General features: G+C 48.0%; 1 protein-coding gene across 5 annotated transcripts in view; it reads right to left on the bottom strand.

The window, feature by feature from the left end:
- PTPRN2 (protein tyrosine phosphatase receptor type N2) overlaps positions 1-14159 on the bottom strand; it is an 814855-nt gene that overhangs the window by 467600 nt on the left and 333096 nt on the right. For 4 of the 5 annotated variants that reach the window (XM_032394358.1, XM_032394360.1, XM_032394356.1 and 1 more), the window contains 2 exons: positions 2339-2545; positions 1085-1125 (listed from right to left, as the gene is read on the bottom strand). In XM_032394358.1, the coding sequence (XP_032250249.1) occupies positions 1085-1125; positions 2339-2545 (248 nt within the window). The remainder of the gene's footprint in view (positions 1-1084; positions 1126-2338; positions 2546-14159) is intronic. The other variant, XM_032394357.1, reaches the window with a different exon arrangement.

The raw sequence follows: 14159 nt of genomic DNA, 5'->3' as shown, positions 1-14159 counted from the left end.
TAAGAGAAATGTTAACGTCTTCTTTTGCTGCTTGCTAACGGGCATTGAACCAAAAACCACTAGGATAATCTGGAAAGAGAAGAACTAACCAGAAAAACTTTTTTCCACTCCACAAAAAAAGGGTTTTGTAGAACCACATAATGCCACTGTCATTGCTTACGCACTGATCTTCTGCATCCTTAAGACCTGTACTAATGAGCAAAGGTTCTTCAACAGGAAAAGCCAGCAAACCAGTCGGTGAGGCGTGTTACCGTGACGGAGCCCTTGTCCGCACCGCCGTCCCGACCAGCGCCGTCCAGCAGACCCTCCAGCAATGACGGAGGTGTTCTCCGTCTGCACCATCCAGCCCACGTATTACAAAGGAAAACTTGAAATGTGGCTAGTGCAACTGAGGAACTGAATTGTTATCTACTTAATTTTAATGAATATAAATGTGGCTGGGGCTACATTAGACAGTGCGGGTCTGAATGACCCAGGGCCTGTGAAGGTCTGTGCTAAATGAACCTCGGGAATCACACACAGGATGATCTCAAGGACATACACCAGCCCATATCCCCAGGTAGGAAAATTCTAAGGAATATTAATTTTTTAATTTGTATTAACCATATTTTCCATATTTCTACAATGGGTATTACTATATAATCTGAAAGTAGACATTAGTATATATCTAAATATACACCATTTTTTATGCTCTCTTTTTATTTTTATTTTTTTTAAAGATTTTATTTATTTATTTGACAGAGAGAGAGAGACAGCAAGAGAGGGAACACAAGACAGTGGGAGAGGGAGAAGCAGGCCTCCCGCTGAGCAGGGAGGCCGATGTGGGACTCGATCCCAGGACCCTGGGATCATGACCTGAGCTGAAGGCAGACGCTTAACGACTGAGCCACCCAGGCGCCCTTTTATGCTCTCTTTATACTTTTTCCCAATTTGGGGATTATCAGAGTTTTTCCAAACTTTTCTGAAAAAACAAACAAGCCAACAAACCTTTGTATTTTGTCTATGTTCCCAAACCATGAACAGAAAGATGACCGGGACAGCTCTAGATCTAAGGGGAACCAGACCCGCAGACGCCTCACCGTACCTCCTTGTAAACGCCACCTTCACCGTCCGGTCCCCGGTCATCTGTGAAAGACACAAGCATGATCAGAACCCTCGTTGAGACCCTCATCATAGGCGCTGCAGCACCCAAAACACCAGAGTCCTTGACAGAAGGTCAGGCCGTCAGGATGATGTCGGCCTAGTTTCTTCTAAAAAGTAAACCTTTTTGTTTATGGTACAATATTAGCGTTCTGTAAACGTCATGGAAGAGGAGGGGTGTCCCCGCTGAAGCCAGATGTGAGTTCAGTCATGAACGGCATCCCCAGCCCCAGGGATCCGTGTGCTGTGCTCAGAGTTAGCTCACAGCAAGATCGACCCATGGTGCCGACAGCAGCTCCTGGTGACAGGAAAACAAAGGCAGGCGTCTCCACCAAACCACCTCAAGGTCAGATGTCCTCAGAGTTCACTACCTTTCTAATTATCCTACCAGCAGCGCCCGACAGTGCAGAACTCATGTACTCAGGAAGCCCAAATGCCCAGGTACCTTCTAGACCCCCTCACCCTCAGGGGGACACCCATCTTCTCATTCACGGATGGCCCAACACAAAACCTCGTCCTGCTGGGCTCTGGGAGCCTCTTCTACATCCCGCCCTGCTTCCAGCTTCCAAGCAAGCCTCGGTCCCAGCCCGCGCATCTTCTCACTTGTGTCCTGGGCACATACTTTTTGTGTGCCTACTGTGTGCAAGGCACTGAATTAGATGCTTTCATGCAGTCGCGACTCTGAGAAGCAATCAGCCACAGATAAGGCCGTTCATCAGGGAAGCTGCTGTGTGCGTGTGTGCACATGCATGCACACGCGTGCGCATGCGTGCACACACACACACACTGGGGGGGTAGGGGGAATCTCTGCTCTCTCCTTGGAGCAGCCTCAGAGGGTGGATGTGAGCCTCGAGCAGACATTCAAATGAAGCCTTTTCACTGTATTATTCAAATATTTGACTCCATTCACTTGCCCAATCCAAACAAAAACACTTTCTATCACTCCTGTTTTTTTCTAACTCCGAACCTCAGCACAAAGAGCAATTTGCCTTTCAACATAATTGCTCTGGTAGGCTCAGCCTGTGAAGAAGGCTTTTAGAGGCAAAAGTTCAAACAGACAAAAACCGTTCCTACAAATCCGCGTCTCCTCAGCAGAAGGAACGTTTAGCAGCCTGCTGGGCCGGGCCTCCGCACAGCTGCAGCCTCTTCGCGCCCCACGAGCCCCCCACGGACGTGACCCCGGGGCTGGGAGGCTCACCTGCTGTGCCGTCTCCGCCCTGCTCGCCAGCGTTGGCCTCTCGCGGCTTTCCTGCGGCTCCTTTCTCGGCTCCTTGAAGCTCCCCTTCCGCACCCACACCCCGCACGGCGGTAGCAATCACGTGGGCCATCTCGCCGAGGCCCAGGGGGCTCAGACCCTCCACAGGCTGCTTTCCCAGGTCCTTCAGGAGACTCCGGATAAGTGCTTCTGGGGGGCACACACAAAGGCAAGCACAGAGGACACCAAGGAGGGGCAGTCAGCACTGGAACGAGGAGGTAAACGAGCGATCCCAAACAGGGGCACCGTGGGCACCCAGAAGCTCAGCAGAGAAATGGGATTTAATGAGGAGCAGCAGAAGTTCAGTAAATGAAGAGCACAACATTTGTAATTTAAAAACTCACTGGATGAGCCTGGCAGCACATTGGGCAATGGAGAGCAATGGGTTAGTGAATTTCAAGATAGATAACAGAAACTATTATTATCTTAACAGGTAAAAAGGGGGCCCCTGGGTGGCTTAGTCAGTTGGGTGTCTGCCTTTGGCTCAGGTCATGATCCTGGGGTCCTGGGATCGAGCCCCACATCGGGCTCCCTGCTCGGCAGGAAGCCTGCTTCTCCCTCTGCTCCTACCCCCACTTGTGCTTTCTCTCTCTCTCTCAAATAAATAAATGAAATCTTTATAAAAATTTTTTTAAAAAGATTTGAGATGGACTGAGCGGAAACTCGGTCACCTGCAGAACCACCCCAGGCATAACAGACTCCAAGTGGAGAGCAAGAAGGAAAAGGAAGAGAGAATGGGACCAAAAAACTAAAGGGAAACAAAAAAACCTCCAGAAATTCCCCAAAATTGCATTAACTTCGAAAAGTCAAGGCACCAAACCCCAAGAAGAACAAACACAAAGAGAACCACGCAGTGCCATCTCTTAGGAAGGTGAAGGTAACGCAGACCCCTAACCGCAGCCAGAGGCTAAGACACGCGTAAGGCGTGACGGGACACGGGCAGTGGGCTGACCTCAAGCAGAAGAGGGCACGGGACTCACCGCGTGTCTTCTGAGAATGATGTCTTTGACAGAATTTGTAATTATCGATTTGATAACACACATATGAATGACATATGTGAAGTGTTAAAAGAAAAAACATTTAATTTGGAAGTCTACATCCAGTGAAAACATCCTTCTAGCCTGAAGGTGAGGGAAAGACATGTCCGTATTATAAAGGGGGCTAAGCTCATCGGCAGCCAGCGGACCCGCACAAGACACACCGGGAGGGTGACACCGGCTGGAAACACAGGCTGTAGGAAGTGCTGAAAAGCTCCCAGAGGGTGACTGCGGGTGCACCCAGACAACGGTCTCTCTCCTCCTCTTAGTGCCGCTAAAGGGCAGCTGACCGTTCGATGGGAAGAAGTAACCGCGTTTAATGCACGTCGAGGTAAACGACACGGCACGGGAGGGTCACCGGCAGGGGCTGCTGCAGGGTTTATCTGCACTTTACGTGAGGTGTGTGCGGATCACTCCAAGTAGACTTAGTGCTGGGACCCGGCCTGGGGTGACGGGGATGTCCAATGGCGTGTCAATTACGTGTACACACACGTCCACACTCACTTGTACACTCGGCGTCCAGGCATCTCATGGCAAATAAATCTCTCTCAGTAACAGGAATGTTTGATGGAGTCTTGTTTCTGACGTGGAGGGTGCCCCGACTTCGTCTTCCTGGGTATTGAAGGTGTGTGGTTCCTAAGTGGAGGTTTATGCAAGATGGGTATCCTCGTGACTGCTCCCTGAGACCTGGACCAGTGAGAGTTCACACTCTGCCCACGGCCTCACTCAGGCAAGCCTTGAACTGAGTGGGGGAGGGGGATTATTTTCTGCTTCTTGCAAATTAAGAAATTTGGGCTTTTCACATTTTTTAACGTTTCCATCTTTGGGAGCTCTTGCTCACCAACAGGCATGAGAAGCTCTCAACACTCACGATTCAGCAGGCCCGGCAGGCAGGTGCTCTGCCCTACGCAGGTGCACAGAGAGCGCGGGTCAAGCCGCTCCGTGCTGTCAGCCAGGGCCCAGCAGGGGAAGGCCCAGACTCCCCGAAACAGCTTCACCAAACTTACCACTCGTCTGAGGTAGTAACGTCTGTACCACGTGGCCGCGGCTGGAAAGCTACGTGCGGAAGCCCCCGGAACACTGTGCACAGCACCCCCACCACGGGGCCCCACCTCTGAGTCGTGCTGACGGAGCAGGACGGCCTCGCCTGGTCAAAGTGAGCTTTGTTCATAATAAAAGCCTGACGGGAGAGTTCGGAGCGATCCAGACTTACTGACTTTTCAAAGAGAAGCAGGTCGAGCCTCCTGTGAATTCCTCGAGTGGAAGAAAACGTACAGTCACGCTCACCTGTCCACCAAAGCTCGCTCTTTCAGGGGAGTCTTGCTCCACTGTCCTAAGGAAACTCATTTCTGAACATTGTGTGCCACGCCCCATGCTCTCCCACAGTCTCCTCCTTGCCAGGGAAGAGTCGCTGCCGTAATTCTTTTTTTTTTTTTTTTTTTTAAAGATTTTATTTATTTGACAGACAGATAGCGAGAGCAGGAACACAAGCAGGGGGAGTGGGAGAGGGAGAAGCAGGCTTCCCGCGGAGCAGGGAGCCCGATGCAGGGCTCGATCCCAGGACCCTGGGACCATGACCTGAGCCGAAGGCAGATGCTTAACGACTGAGCCACCCAGGCGCCCTCGCTGCCATAATTCTGATTTTGCTACGTGAAGACACTTTCTGTCAATCTTTACTCAAGACTTCCTATTGACGACCGAGGTCCCTTCTGGATCGACAACCCTTGGAGTCTCCATGGTACTTGTTCTGGAAACACAGCTGGAGGTGGAATTGGCACGATCGTCAGATGGGGTCCTTGAAAGTGGGGGGGACACTGAGCGCGTGGCATACGCCGTCGACCCTCGCGGTCAGGACCGGACCTTATGGTCCTGCAGCAGCGGCAAAGCCCCGGTGAGGCCGACACTGAAGCCTGACGGCACCAGCACAGGGCGGTGACGTCCCTGCACCACCCCGGCCTCGGCTTCTCTATCAACCACCTGTTCCTCATGCTCCGACGTGTGGCCTCACTGACCCTGGGGACACTGAGCTTCCCAGGAGTACCCACATCCTAGACACAGCAAACACTGCTTTTCACGTGCCAGCCAACCAATCCAGAGCCCACCGCTTGTCACGGCTTCTACTGGGCCCCCGCACGGCAGGCCACCATCCACCGGCCCTAATCGTCCCAGGGCCTTGCCCCAGAGCCGCTGAAATTATGCCCGCTCACTAGCCCCTCGCCCGCTGGGCCCGCCTCACCTGCTCCTTCCTGAAGGGTCCCCTCTGTCCGCCTCACCACCAACCCGGTGCTTCCCTGTCTGGCCCTGGGCGTGGTCTCCTCTCGGGAACGGTCTTCAGCAGTCTGGCCAAACCAGACTAATAACAAAGCCTGCATCTGAAACCACTTGCTGCCACAGGGAATGCAGACCGAAGCCTGTTCTGCGGCTGTCTCCCCTCCGTCCCCAGAGCCTCTGAGTCCCAAATGTTCAGCGACTGAACGCTTGACTTCAAGAACAACTTCCAGCACTAATTTCACTTCCTTATAAACGAAACATACCTAAAAATACAGAAAAGCTTGCCCGATGAGAAGTGACAGGAGGCTGAAGACTTGAGCAATCCCACAGAAACAGCAGCTATGCTGGGCTGACAGAAGGCACGGCTGTTCCACAGGAAAGATAAAGATGCGCCCTGGGATTGCAGGTGCCCACCTGTCACAGCGACCGGGCTGTTCTGCAGTCAAATGCTCTACCCCTGAGCTATACCCCCTCGACCGGGCTGTTCTGAAGAAATGTACTGTTCACTGCAGCTTTCGGAGGCAGAAGGAACTGTCCCGAACCTGTAACTGAGTCAGCGAGCAGCAAGCTGAGTACAACTTTTCGTTTTTGATTCCCACCAAACACCTTTCTCTTCTGATGCTTATCTTAGCAAGGTCTTGTGTCACCAGCCACTCCCATGGACCCCACGCTGACCACAAAGCTCTCATTCCTCTCAGGAAACAGATGGCACTGGGGGCTTCCGATTCGGAGTGCCTGCTGCACCCCGGGAAAGAAGATGTACAGGAAACCCCCAGAGGCATGCCAAGCCTTCCTCCTCTTGACAGGGCAGGGCCCTCCTGCCCTCACACCAATACCGACACAGAGCATCTGCTCTGAAAAGGCCCTTTCAGAAAAAGTCCACAGTGACCCGCGCTTGCCAAGTCCACTCCAACAAGTCTTCCCTTTCATCACAGTGACAAAGAGAAACAATCCCAACAGAAATCGCGTCACAAAACACCCCCCCACACTCACCACATGCAGACCTGACCATCCATGCGACACAAGGACAGAGGGACACAAGGAACAAGGTGTTGCGGGACCGGTGGGACAGCGGCTGGCCCAAAAGGGAGGAAACAGTGAGCAGAGACCTCACCCACTGAGGCAGACAGGAGGACGGTGCCAGGCCGTGTCTGCTCTGTGTGCGGACCCGTTAGCATATGCGCTGCCTGGCATCAGCCATGAACCCCACTGCTGTGGGCAGGGGCTTCTTGTCCACCTTCTCAAGCCAGATAATGCTAGAATCTACAGGGGCTTTCTTCTTTATTGGCTATCGTTGTGGCTGAGACTTTGGTTTCTAAGGACACATTTAAGATTCTCATCAGTCGCTGTGTCAGTCGAGCTGGCAAGCTGAATTCGCGTGAAGAAAAGTTGGCTTCTTTCCAGCGGGGCATGCCCTGCTGCCACTTAGGAGAAAGAGCACCACGTTGCATCCCAAACGTTGCTTCAGGAAGCCGAGGGTTGAAGGGGCTGCAAGCACACACGTGGGGCCCACAGAGTTATGGACTCATCTCCCCACTAATACTGCTGGTGTGTGGTCTTGGGCAAGCCCCTTAATCTCACTGGTGCTCAATTCCCTTATGTGTCATGGGGACAAGTGAGACAGGCATGTGAATCACTTATCCAGTGGCAGGCATACCATAAGTGCTTAACAACTGTAACTATTATCATGATGATGAGGTGATGGTCAGCAATCATTTACCCTCCATCGTTTTTCATCCCTTACAGTCCACCGTAAATACACAGGCTTGGATTTCCATGGTGAGTTCTGGCTATAGTTCAGCGTAATCCATAAGCAAAGAGCAGAGAACATGCCACCTGTCCGTCAGGATGCTTAGTTGTGCCAGATGACTACTGCCTCCCAGTTTGTTCAACATTCAATTTAAGATTATGCTTTCTGAGATGGTTCTTTGCCAGAGTATTAAGCCTCATTTTAAAGAAATGTTAACCTCGGTTATTAAAGTCAGGCCTCAGGCTCCATCCACCCACCCATACATCCACCTGCCCATCCACCCACCCACCCACCCACCCATCTACCCATCCATCCATCTACCTACCCATCCATCCATCCATCCACCCACCCATCCATCCGTCCACCCATCTACGCATCCATAATCCAACCATCCATCCACCCACCCATCCATCCGTCCACCCATCCATCCATCTACTCACCCACCCATCCATCATCCATCCATCCATCCACCCATCCATCCATCCATCCATCCACACATCCACCCACCTACCCATTCATCCACACATCCACCCACCTACCCATTCATCCAGCCATCTACTCACCCATCTATCCATCCATGCATCCACCCACCTATCCATCCACCCGCCCCATCCACCCATCCATCCACTCATCCACCCATCCATCCATTATCCATCCATCCACCCACTCATCCATCATCCATCCATCCACCCACCCATCCATCCACTCGCCCATTCACCCATCCATCCACCTATGCACCTCACTAACTGGTACTGGGTACTCACTGTGTTCAGAACCTAGAAGTAGGAATCACTATTAGAAAGGATAGAGAATTAAAGGCATGGTTTGCTGCAGAGCTAGAGTAGAATTCACACATACATATCAAAATGTTTTAGAAGCCAGAGAGACTTGACTACTGGATAGTATTAAGCAAACTCAACATATGGGACAGACCAACCATAAAAACCCTGCAAGAACATCAAATGACAGCACAACTCAAGAAGTCATTTCATTTTCCTCCTAAAACAGACAAGTATTTGAGCTGACATGCTTTTCAAACTGTCACTTATTACCCTATTTGTAGGCAAATGTCTTTCCTGAAATTCAACCAACCTCCAAACTTTAAATCTACTTGTAAATTACTCCCTACATTTTACCCTGAGAAATTAACAATTACGTTGATAAACTTAGATCTGACAAATGTCACTCATAAAACTTTTAAAATATAAAAATATAAAACTTAACTTTTGTTTAAAAAGTTTTTAAAATTCTTATTGTTTATAAATTTCTAATAAAGGCAACCCAATTAATTTACTGATTTTTTTAAAAAGATAAACCCAAATTATGTCTTTAAAAAAATCTTACTGTATAATTTTGGGATCTGAATTACCCTGAGCAAAACTTTTTCATTAAAAATTTCAGGAATATATTTCAAATAGAAAATCAATAAAATACATGAAAAAATAACCTAGACTAAAAAGTAAAGGCAAGTCTTTGCTGTTTACTTCATCTCTAGCAGTATAAACACATCCACTTCAAGTGGCCTGCATTATTGCAATGATGGCATAGAAGGTGAGAAAAGGCAAGCACCTAAAAGTAGAGGCCCTGCTGCAGGTGGCCAAGGCCTGTCACAGCATGGTGCTGCACACTAAATGCATGGTCCCCTGGGGGGGCCAGAGTGCCCCCAGACGTTTGCCAAGGCAGGGAATGTTTAACAAGTGTTGAATCAAAAATATGTTTCCGGTGAATGCAAACTTCACTAGAAAAATCACTGGACAAAAACATTCCATTCCTAAGCACCTTTGCTCCCAGTCTCTGTCAGACCACCCTCTCTTGCAGAGCTAAGGTGTCCATCCTAACGGGGCTCCACCACGTGGAATCCCTGCCCCACCCCACTCAGTGGGCAGAGGATGTCACTTACCTCCCCTGGGACAACATTTCAGACTAAGTTAAGCCTCTGAGTCAAGGTTTACTGTCTACCTCGGCAGAACGTTTCCTCTCAGAGCCCCAGTCTCCCAGCCTCCCACTGTCTCCAGACGTAGGAATGCAACCTGATGGGATTATTGTGCTGGAACTACAATGTAAAGGGGCCACAAGAATTATCACAGTGGTTATTCAGATCCTGGTTTGCAGCAAATTGGCCTTGGATGAAGCTGTGAAGCAGGCTAGATTCTCATGTCCCTGCCTGTGCATGGCAATGTTTGTATCCCTCACTGCCTTGCGCCGTCTTCTGTGTAGGAGTCTGGGGTCTAGTCCTGTCCCCACATGTCCAAATGCCCCTCCCTTTTGCCCCCACATACCCCCACCCAGGCTGCTCTTTAGGCAGCCTCTCTGTGTTGCTCACAGTATGGGTGACTCATTCCAGGTCTTGTTAAAGTGATTGATAATCAGTGAGTGATTTATGCCTCCCAGAGGCTCTTGAATTTAAACAGAAGAGTTCAGGAGATCCTCTTTCCTCCCACCCCCACCCCATTCTTTCCTTCCTTCCTTGCACAATTTCTATGCACAGCTACTTTCCAGGTGCAGGAATAACGCAGTTAACAAAGCCCTGGCTTTCACGAGACATTCATCCATATCAGAAGAGAAAGAAAATAAGCAATTGAAAACACAAATACATAGAATGTCTGGTGCTGATAGGGGCTATGGATAAATAACCCAGCGTATGGAAGATGAGGGAGGTAGAAAGCCAATAATTCCCACTTGAAGGGTTTACTGTGAAAACAAAATAAAGTGTGTAGATTATCCACCACATTTCTAATAATCAATACAGTGAATGTGAAATTGTGCCCCTCTTCTAATAATCCGTTCCAACATTTAAGAACTCAGAGAAATTCTTATGGTTACCGTACATCTTTTTTATTCAGCTTCCTTCAGTCTATTCTCATTATCTGGAGAAGAACAGGAATAGATCACCACAGGATAAAACTCATGTTCTTTAAGATAAAGATCAGAGAACAGGAGAGACTTTCCATGGGTCTCTTAGAATGCCTATAGTAAGAAATATCTACCTTCAAAATGGAATAATAAAATATAATTCCTAAAATTGTCTCCTCTCATCCAAAAAAGAAACTTTCCAGGTTTCATTAGTAAAAAATAACTTTAAAAAAAGAATTATTTTCACAACAACAAACCTTCAGTATGCAATGGTAGTTTCAAAGTGGCTGACTAGCTTACGATGAGAACAATTAACACATGTCAGAAATCATCTCCCATGCCACCACTGTAAACCACACTGAGTTATCTCAAAGGCACCCACTGTCAATCATGTGAAGACAAACATAAATCAAGAGATCCTTTTTAAAAAGTCCAGCTAGCCCTGGTGGATTGAAGAGGCACCACGGCACAGAGCACAATCAAATACCACGTGCATCAAAGTGGAACATTCTTTTGTTCCATCAACTGCACCATATAATTCTGAGACCCGGGCAGCTTATAATGACATTTTAAGTAGCTTTCAATGCTCCAAGTGGGCTCTAGCAGAGCAATTACACAAATGTCAGGACATCAAATATGTAAGGCCTGGAGGAGATCAACTCACAAGCACAACTGCTGCAAGCCTGACCTACAGAAATTATATGTCTTAATAGGGTCCCCCAGACAAAATGTTATAAGCTTTAGAGAATAAGCCATGTGCAGATAACCTCACTACAAAATTGCTTTAACAAGGAAGATGTGGTTCATGTATAACAGCTTTTGCTCTTAAATGTCTTTATCACAATGCGTCTATGAAAGCACACAATTTAGCCATGTCCAAACACACATCATCATCATCATCATCTCTACCATCATCATCATTACTACTGTCATCACGATCATCATGATCCTCACCATCACCACCACCACACCACATCATCATCATCATCATCACCATCATCAACACCAGCACCATCATGACCATCACCACCACCACCACCACCATCACCATCATTATCACCATCATCACCATCACCCACATCACCATCACCACCACCACCATCATCATCACCACCAGCATCACCACCACCACATCATCACCATAATTATCACCATCATCAACACCAGCACCATCACCACCATCACCATCTTCACTGTCAGCACCACCAGCACCATCATCACTACCAGCACCATCATCATTGTCATCACCCAGTCTCTCTAGTACATATAATACTGAGACAAAGAACAACAACAAAAAAATGAAATTAGGTTTGGCATTAATTTTGTCACTTCAGTTGGTGGTGGGGTTGACAGATTGCTTTCAAAAGGATGTTTCACTGAAATTCCCATTAACATGAATCTTCATACTCAAAATGTTAACTGACCAACTCATGACAAGGAGAGGTGGCCTGGACATGTGCCGGATGGCAAATGTCAGACTAGAATATAAAACTTTCCAGAGATGGCCAAGAATAGTAACTGAATTTCTTCTACATTCACCAAATAGGCTAAACCAGCAGAGTATTTGGATCCCAGTCATAGAAATACCCTCTGAATGGCAAGAGTTTTCGAACTCCCTCTTAGTAGCCAAGTTCTATCTGGTGGAAGACCAGGTGTGCATGGTCAATACTTAACCTGTAGCTAAGAACTCCACTTACACTCACATCCAAACCAATCACTGTCCACAGTGCCCTGGGGACTCAAGACCCCAGCTCCACTGTGTGGGGGCCACAGATATCCTCACATCTCACAGGAAAGAGGCCTCTGACCCTTCAGCTCTTTCCCGAGACCCACTCTATGCCTTTGGAAGGCAAAAAATTACCAGAATCAGTGGTCTCCACTAACCCAGAATTTTCAGGGTGGAAATGTGGCAGGAAGATGACATTATACGTGAGGGTGGCAGGCAGCAAGGAGAGTGTGCTTGTTCTGTGTTGTTCCAGGAGGCCTTCCTGGTGGCAAGTGATAGTAATAATGGTTGCAGTAAGTTATCTTTAGGTGCCCTACCCACTCTCCATCTAAAAGAGGCGAATTTCAACTCATTACTACTCTATGTAAAGAACTTTCTAGAAAACACATCAGGCTTCTTATGGAATGGACCTCCCAGGGAAGCAATGAGGTCACAGGTACTTAAGGGAAGGCTGAAAGTTCATCTGCCAGAGATGCTGTTAAAGATACTTGTCATGTGAGGGCAGACTGCATGACTCCCCAGGTTCCTTTCAAATCTGAACAGTGACTCTTTGCTGGTGCAGAAGTCAAGGAAAGTGGTCTCCAAGGCAAGGAGGAAGGCATGGGACTGGGGCAATGCAGAGTTAGGCACCCTGGTCACATACAGCTGCTCTCCCTGCACAGCTGAGCAACACATTCAGGTGCATCTACTCCAGGGACGCTGGGCAGGTGGGGTGAGATCAGAAGGCAAAACAAGAGGAGTCATTTTCCTGCTGTGTAAGCCACAGACTGATACCCAGAGACTCCCCTGTCCTGCTCCTGCTTCTCCTTCACCCTGGGAAAGAGTAGACTACTTGCTGACCCCACAGCATGGTGATGAGCTACAATAAAGGCTTTAAGCATTTTATACCAATGTGGGACTAAATTTCACTGAAAGGAGAGGTACTTTGATAACACAAGTGTCTTCTTCCTCATGTTCTAGAAGGTGCTCATATACCCCAGGGAAGGGCATGAAGCCAGGATGAAGAATTTATTGACAGTTCCTCATGGGGCAGGCTCTGAGAGGCAGCCTCTTTACTCCTGTGACTAAGTGCTCAATTTGGCCCTGTTTTGTTTTGTTTTTTTTAACCAAAAGTGTTTAGAGCAACACTGGCCTTCACTCAAATGTGAATGGACTTTTTTCAAAAATGAAAAAGGCAGCAATGCTTCCTTTCAAGTGAAAATGACCCCAAAATGTGGGCATATGTTCTCCAGGACAACAGAAGCAGTTGAATCTGGTTTTTCAATATTATAATCTATCATGGTCACCATGAAAAGTCCTGGCTCAGCGCCCTCCTGAGATGGGGGGAAGCAGGGTATGCTCTTTGCTCCATATGAGTTTTTGGGCTGGGACTCCCACCATCAGCATAAATGGGAAAGTAAACAACACAGCTGGCAAATGCAGGACTTCATAACCATGGGAAGTTCGAACAGGAAGAGGCCCAAAACACACTTATCACAACACTCTTATCGTGAATGAGGGAAGAGAATAAGAAAGGCTATATACCTGGCTGGTGCTCAGTAGGTGTTCTGCAAATGAGTGAATTCATGGGTGAACTTGCTAAGATTCACATAGTTAGAAAACTGCATAGGCAGTAAAGAAAGTGCTTAGACTTCCACCCTAGTAAACACGCCATATCAGTACAACAGAGTCCATCTTAGTACAGACGGTGGGGGAGGGGTGTGTGGAGAATTCTCATTACCTTGGCCATTCAACCTACAATAGAGTAAGATACTTGAATAGGAAAAACAACAAGGTGTGTTGGGGAAGAAACTGGCATAGGAAATACCTAGGCCAAAAGTTAGCAGAGCAATAATATGAATTAAATTCTCCTACTTCCTACTCCAGGCTCCACAAGGTGTGGAGTCAAGAAGATAAAAAATTCCAACAGATTGGTTAGACGTTTTGTTTCCTGTTTGGTTTGGTTTTGAATGTTATCAGTGAGCAAGAATTAGATTGGGAGCTTCTACCGGTGGCATACTGCATATTATTTGTCATTAGCTCTAGTTAACTATTTAGAAAATTGTGTATGATGCATCATCCCCTCAGGTGGTTTCCATAATTATTTACTTGTCATCATTGAGACTTGAGTTTAAAGAAGGACTTTAG

The sequence above is a fragment of the Phoca vitulina genome, unplaced genomic scaffold (assembly GCF_004348235.1).
Source record: "Phoca vitulina isolate PV1807 unplaced genomic scaffold, GSC_HSeal_1.0 scaffold80, whole genome shotgun sequence".
Taxonomy (NCBI): domain Eukaryota; kingdom Metazoa; phylum Chordata; class Mammalia; order Carnivora; family Phocidae; genus Phoca; species Phoca vitulina.
The sequence above is the reverse complement of the archived record's forward strand: the minus strand, read 5'-3'. Positions and strand labels throughout refer to the sequence as shown.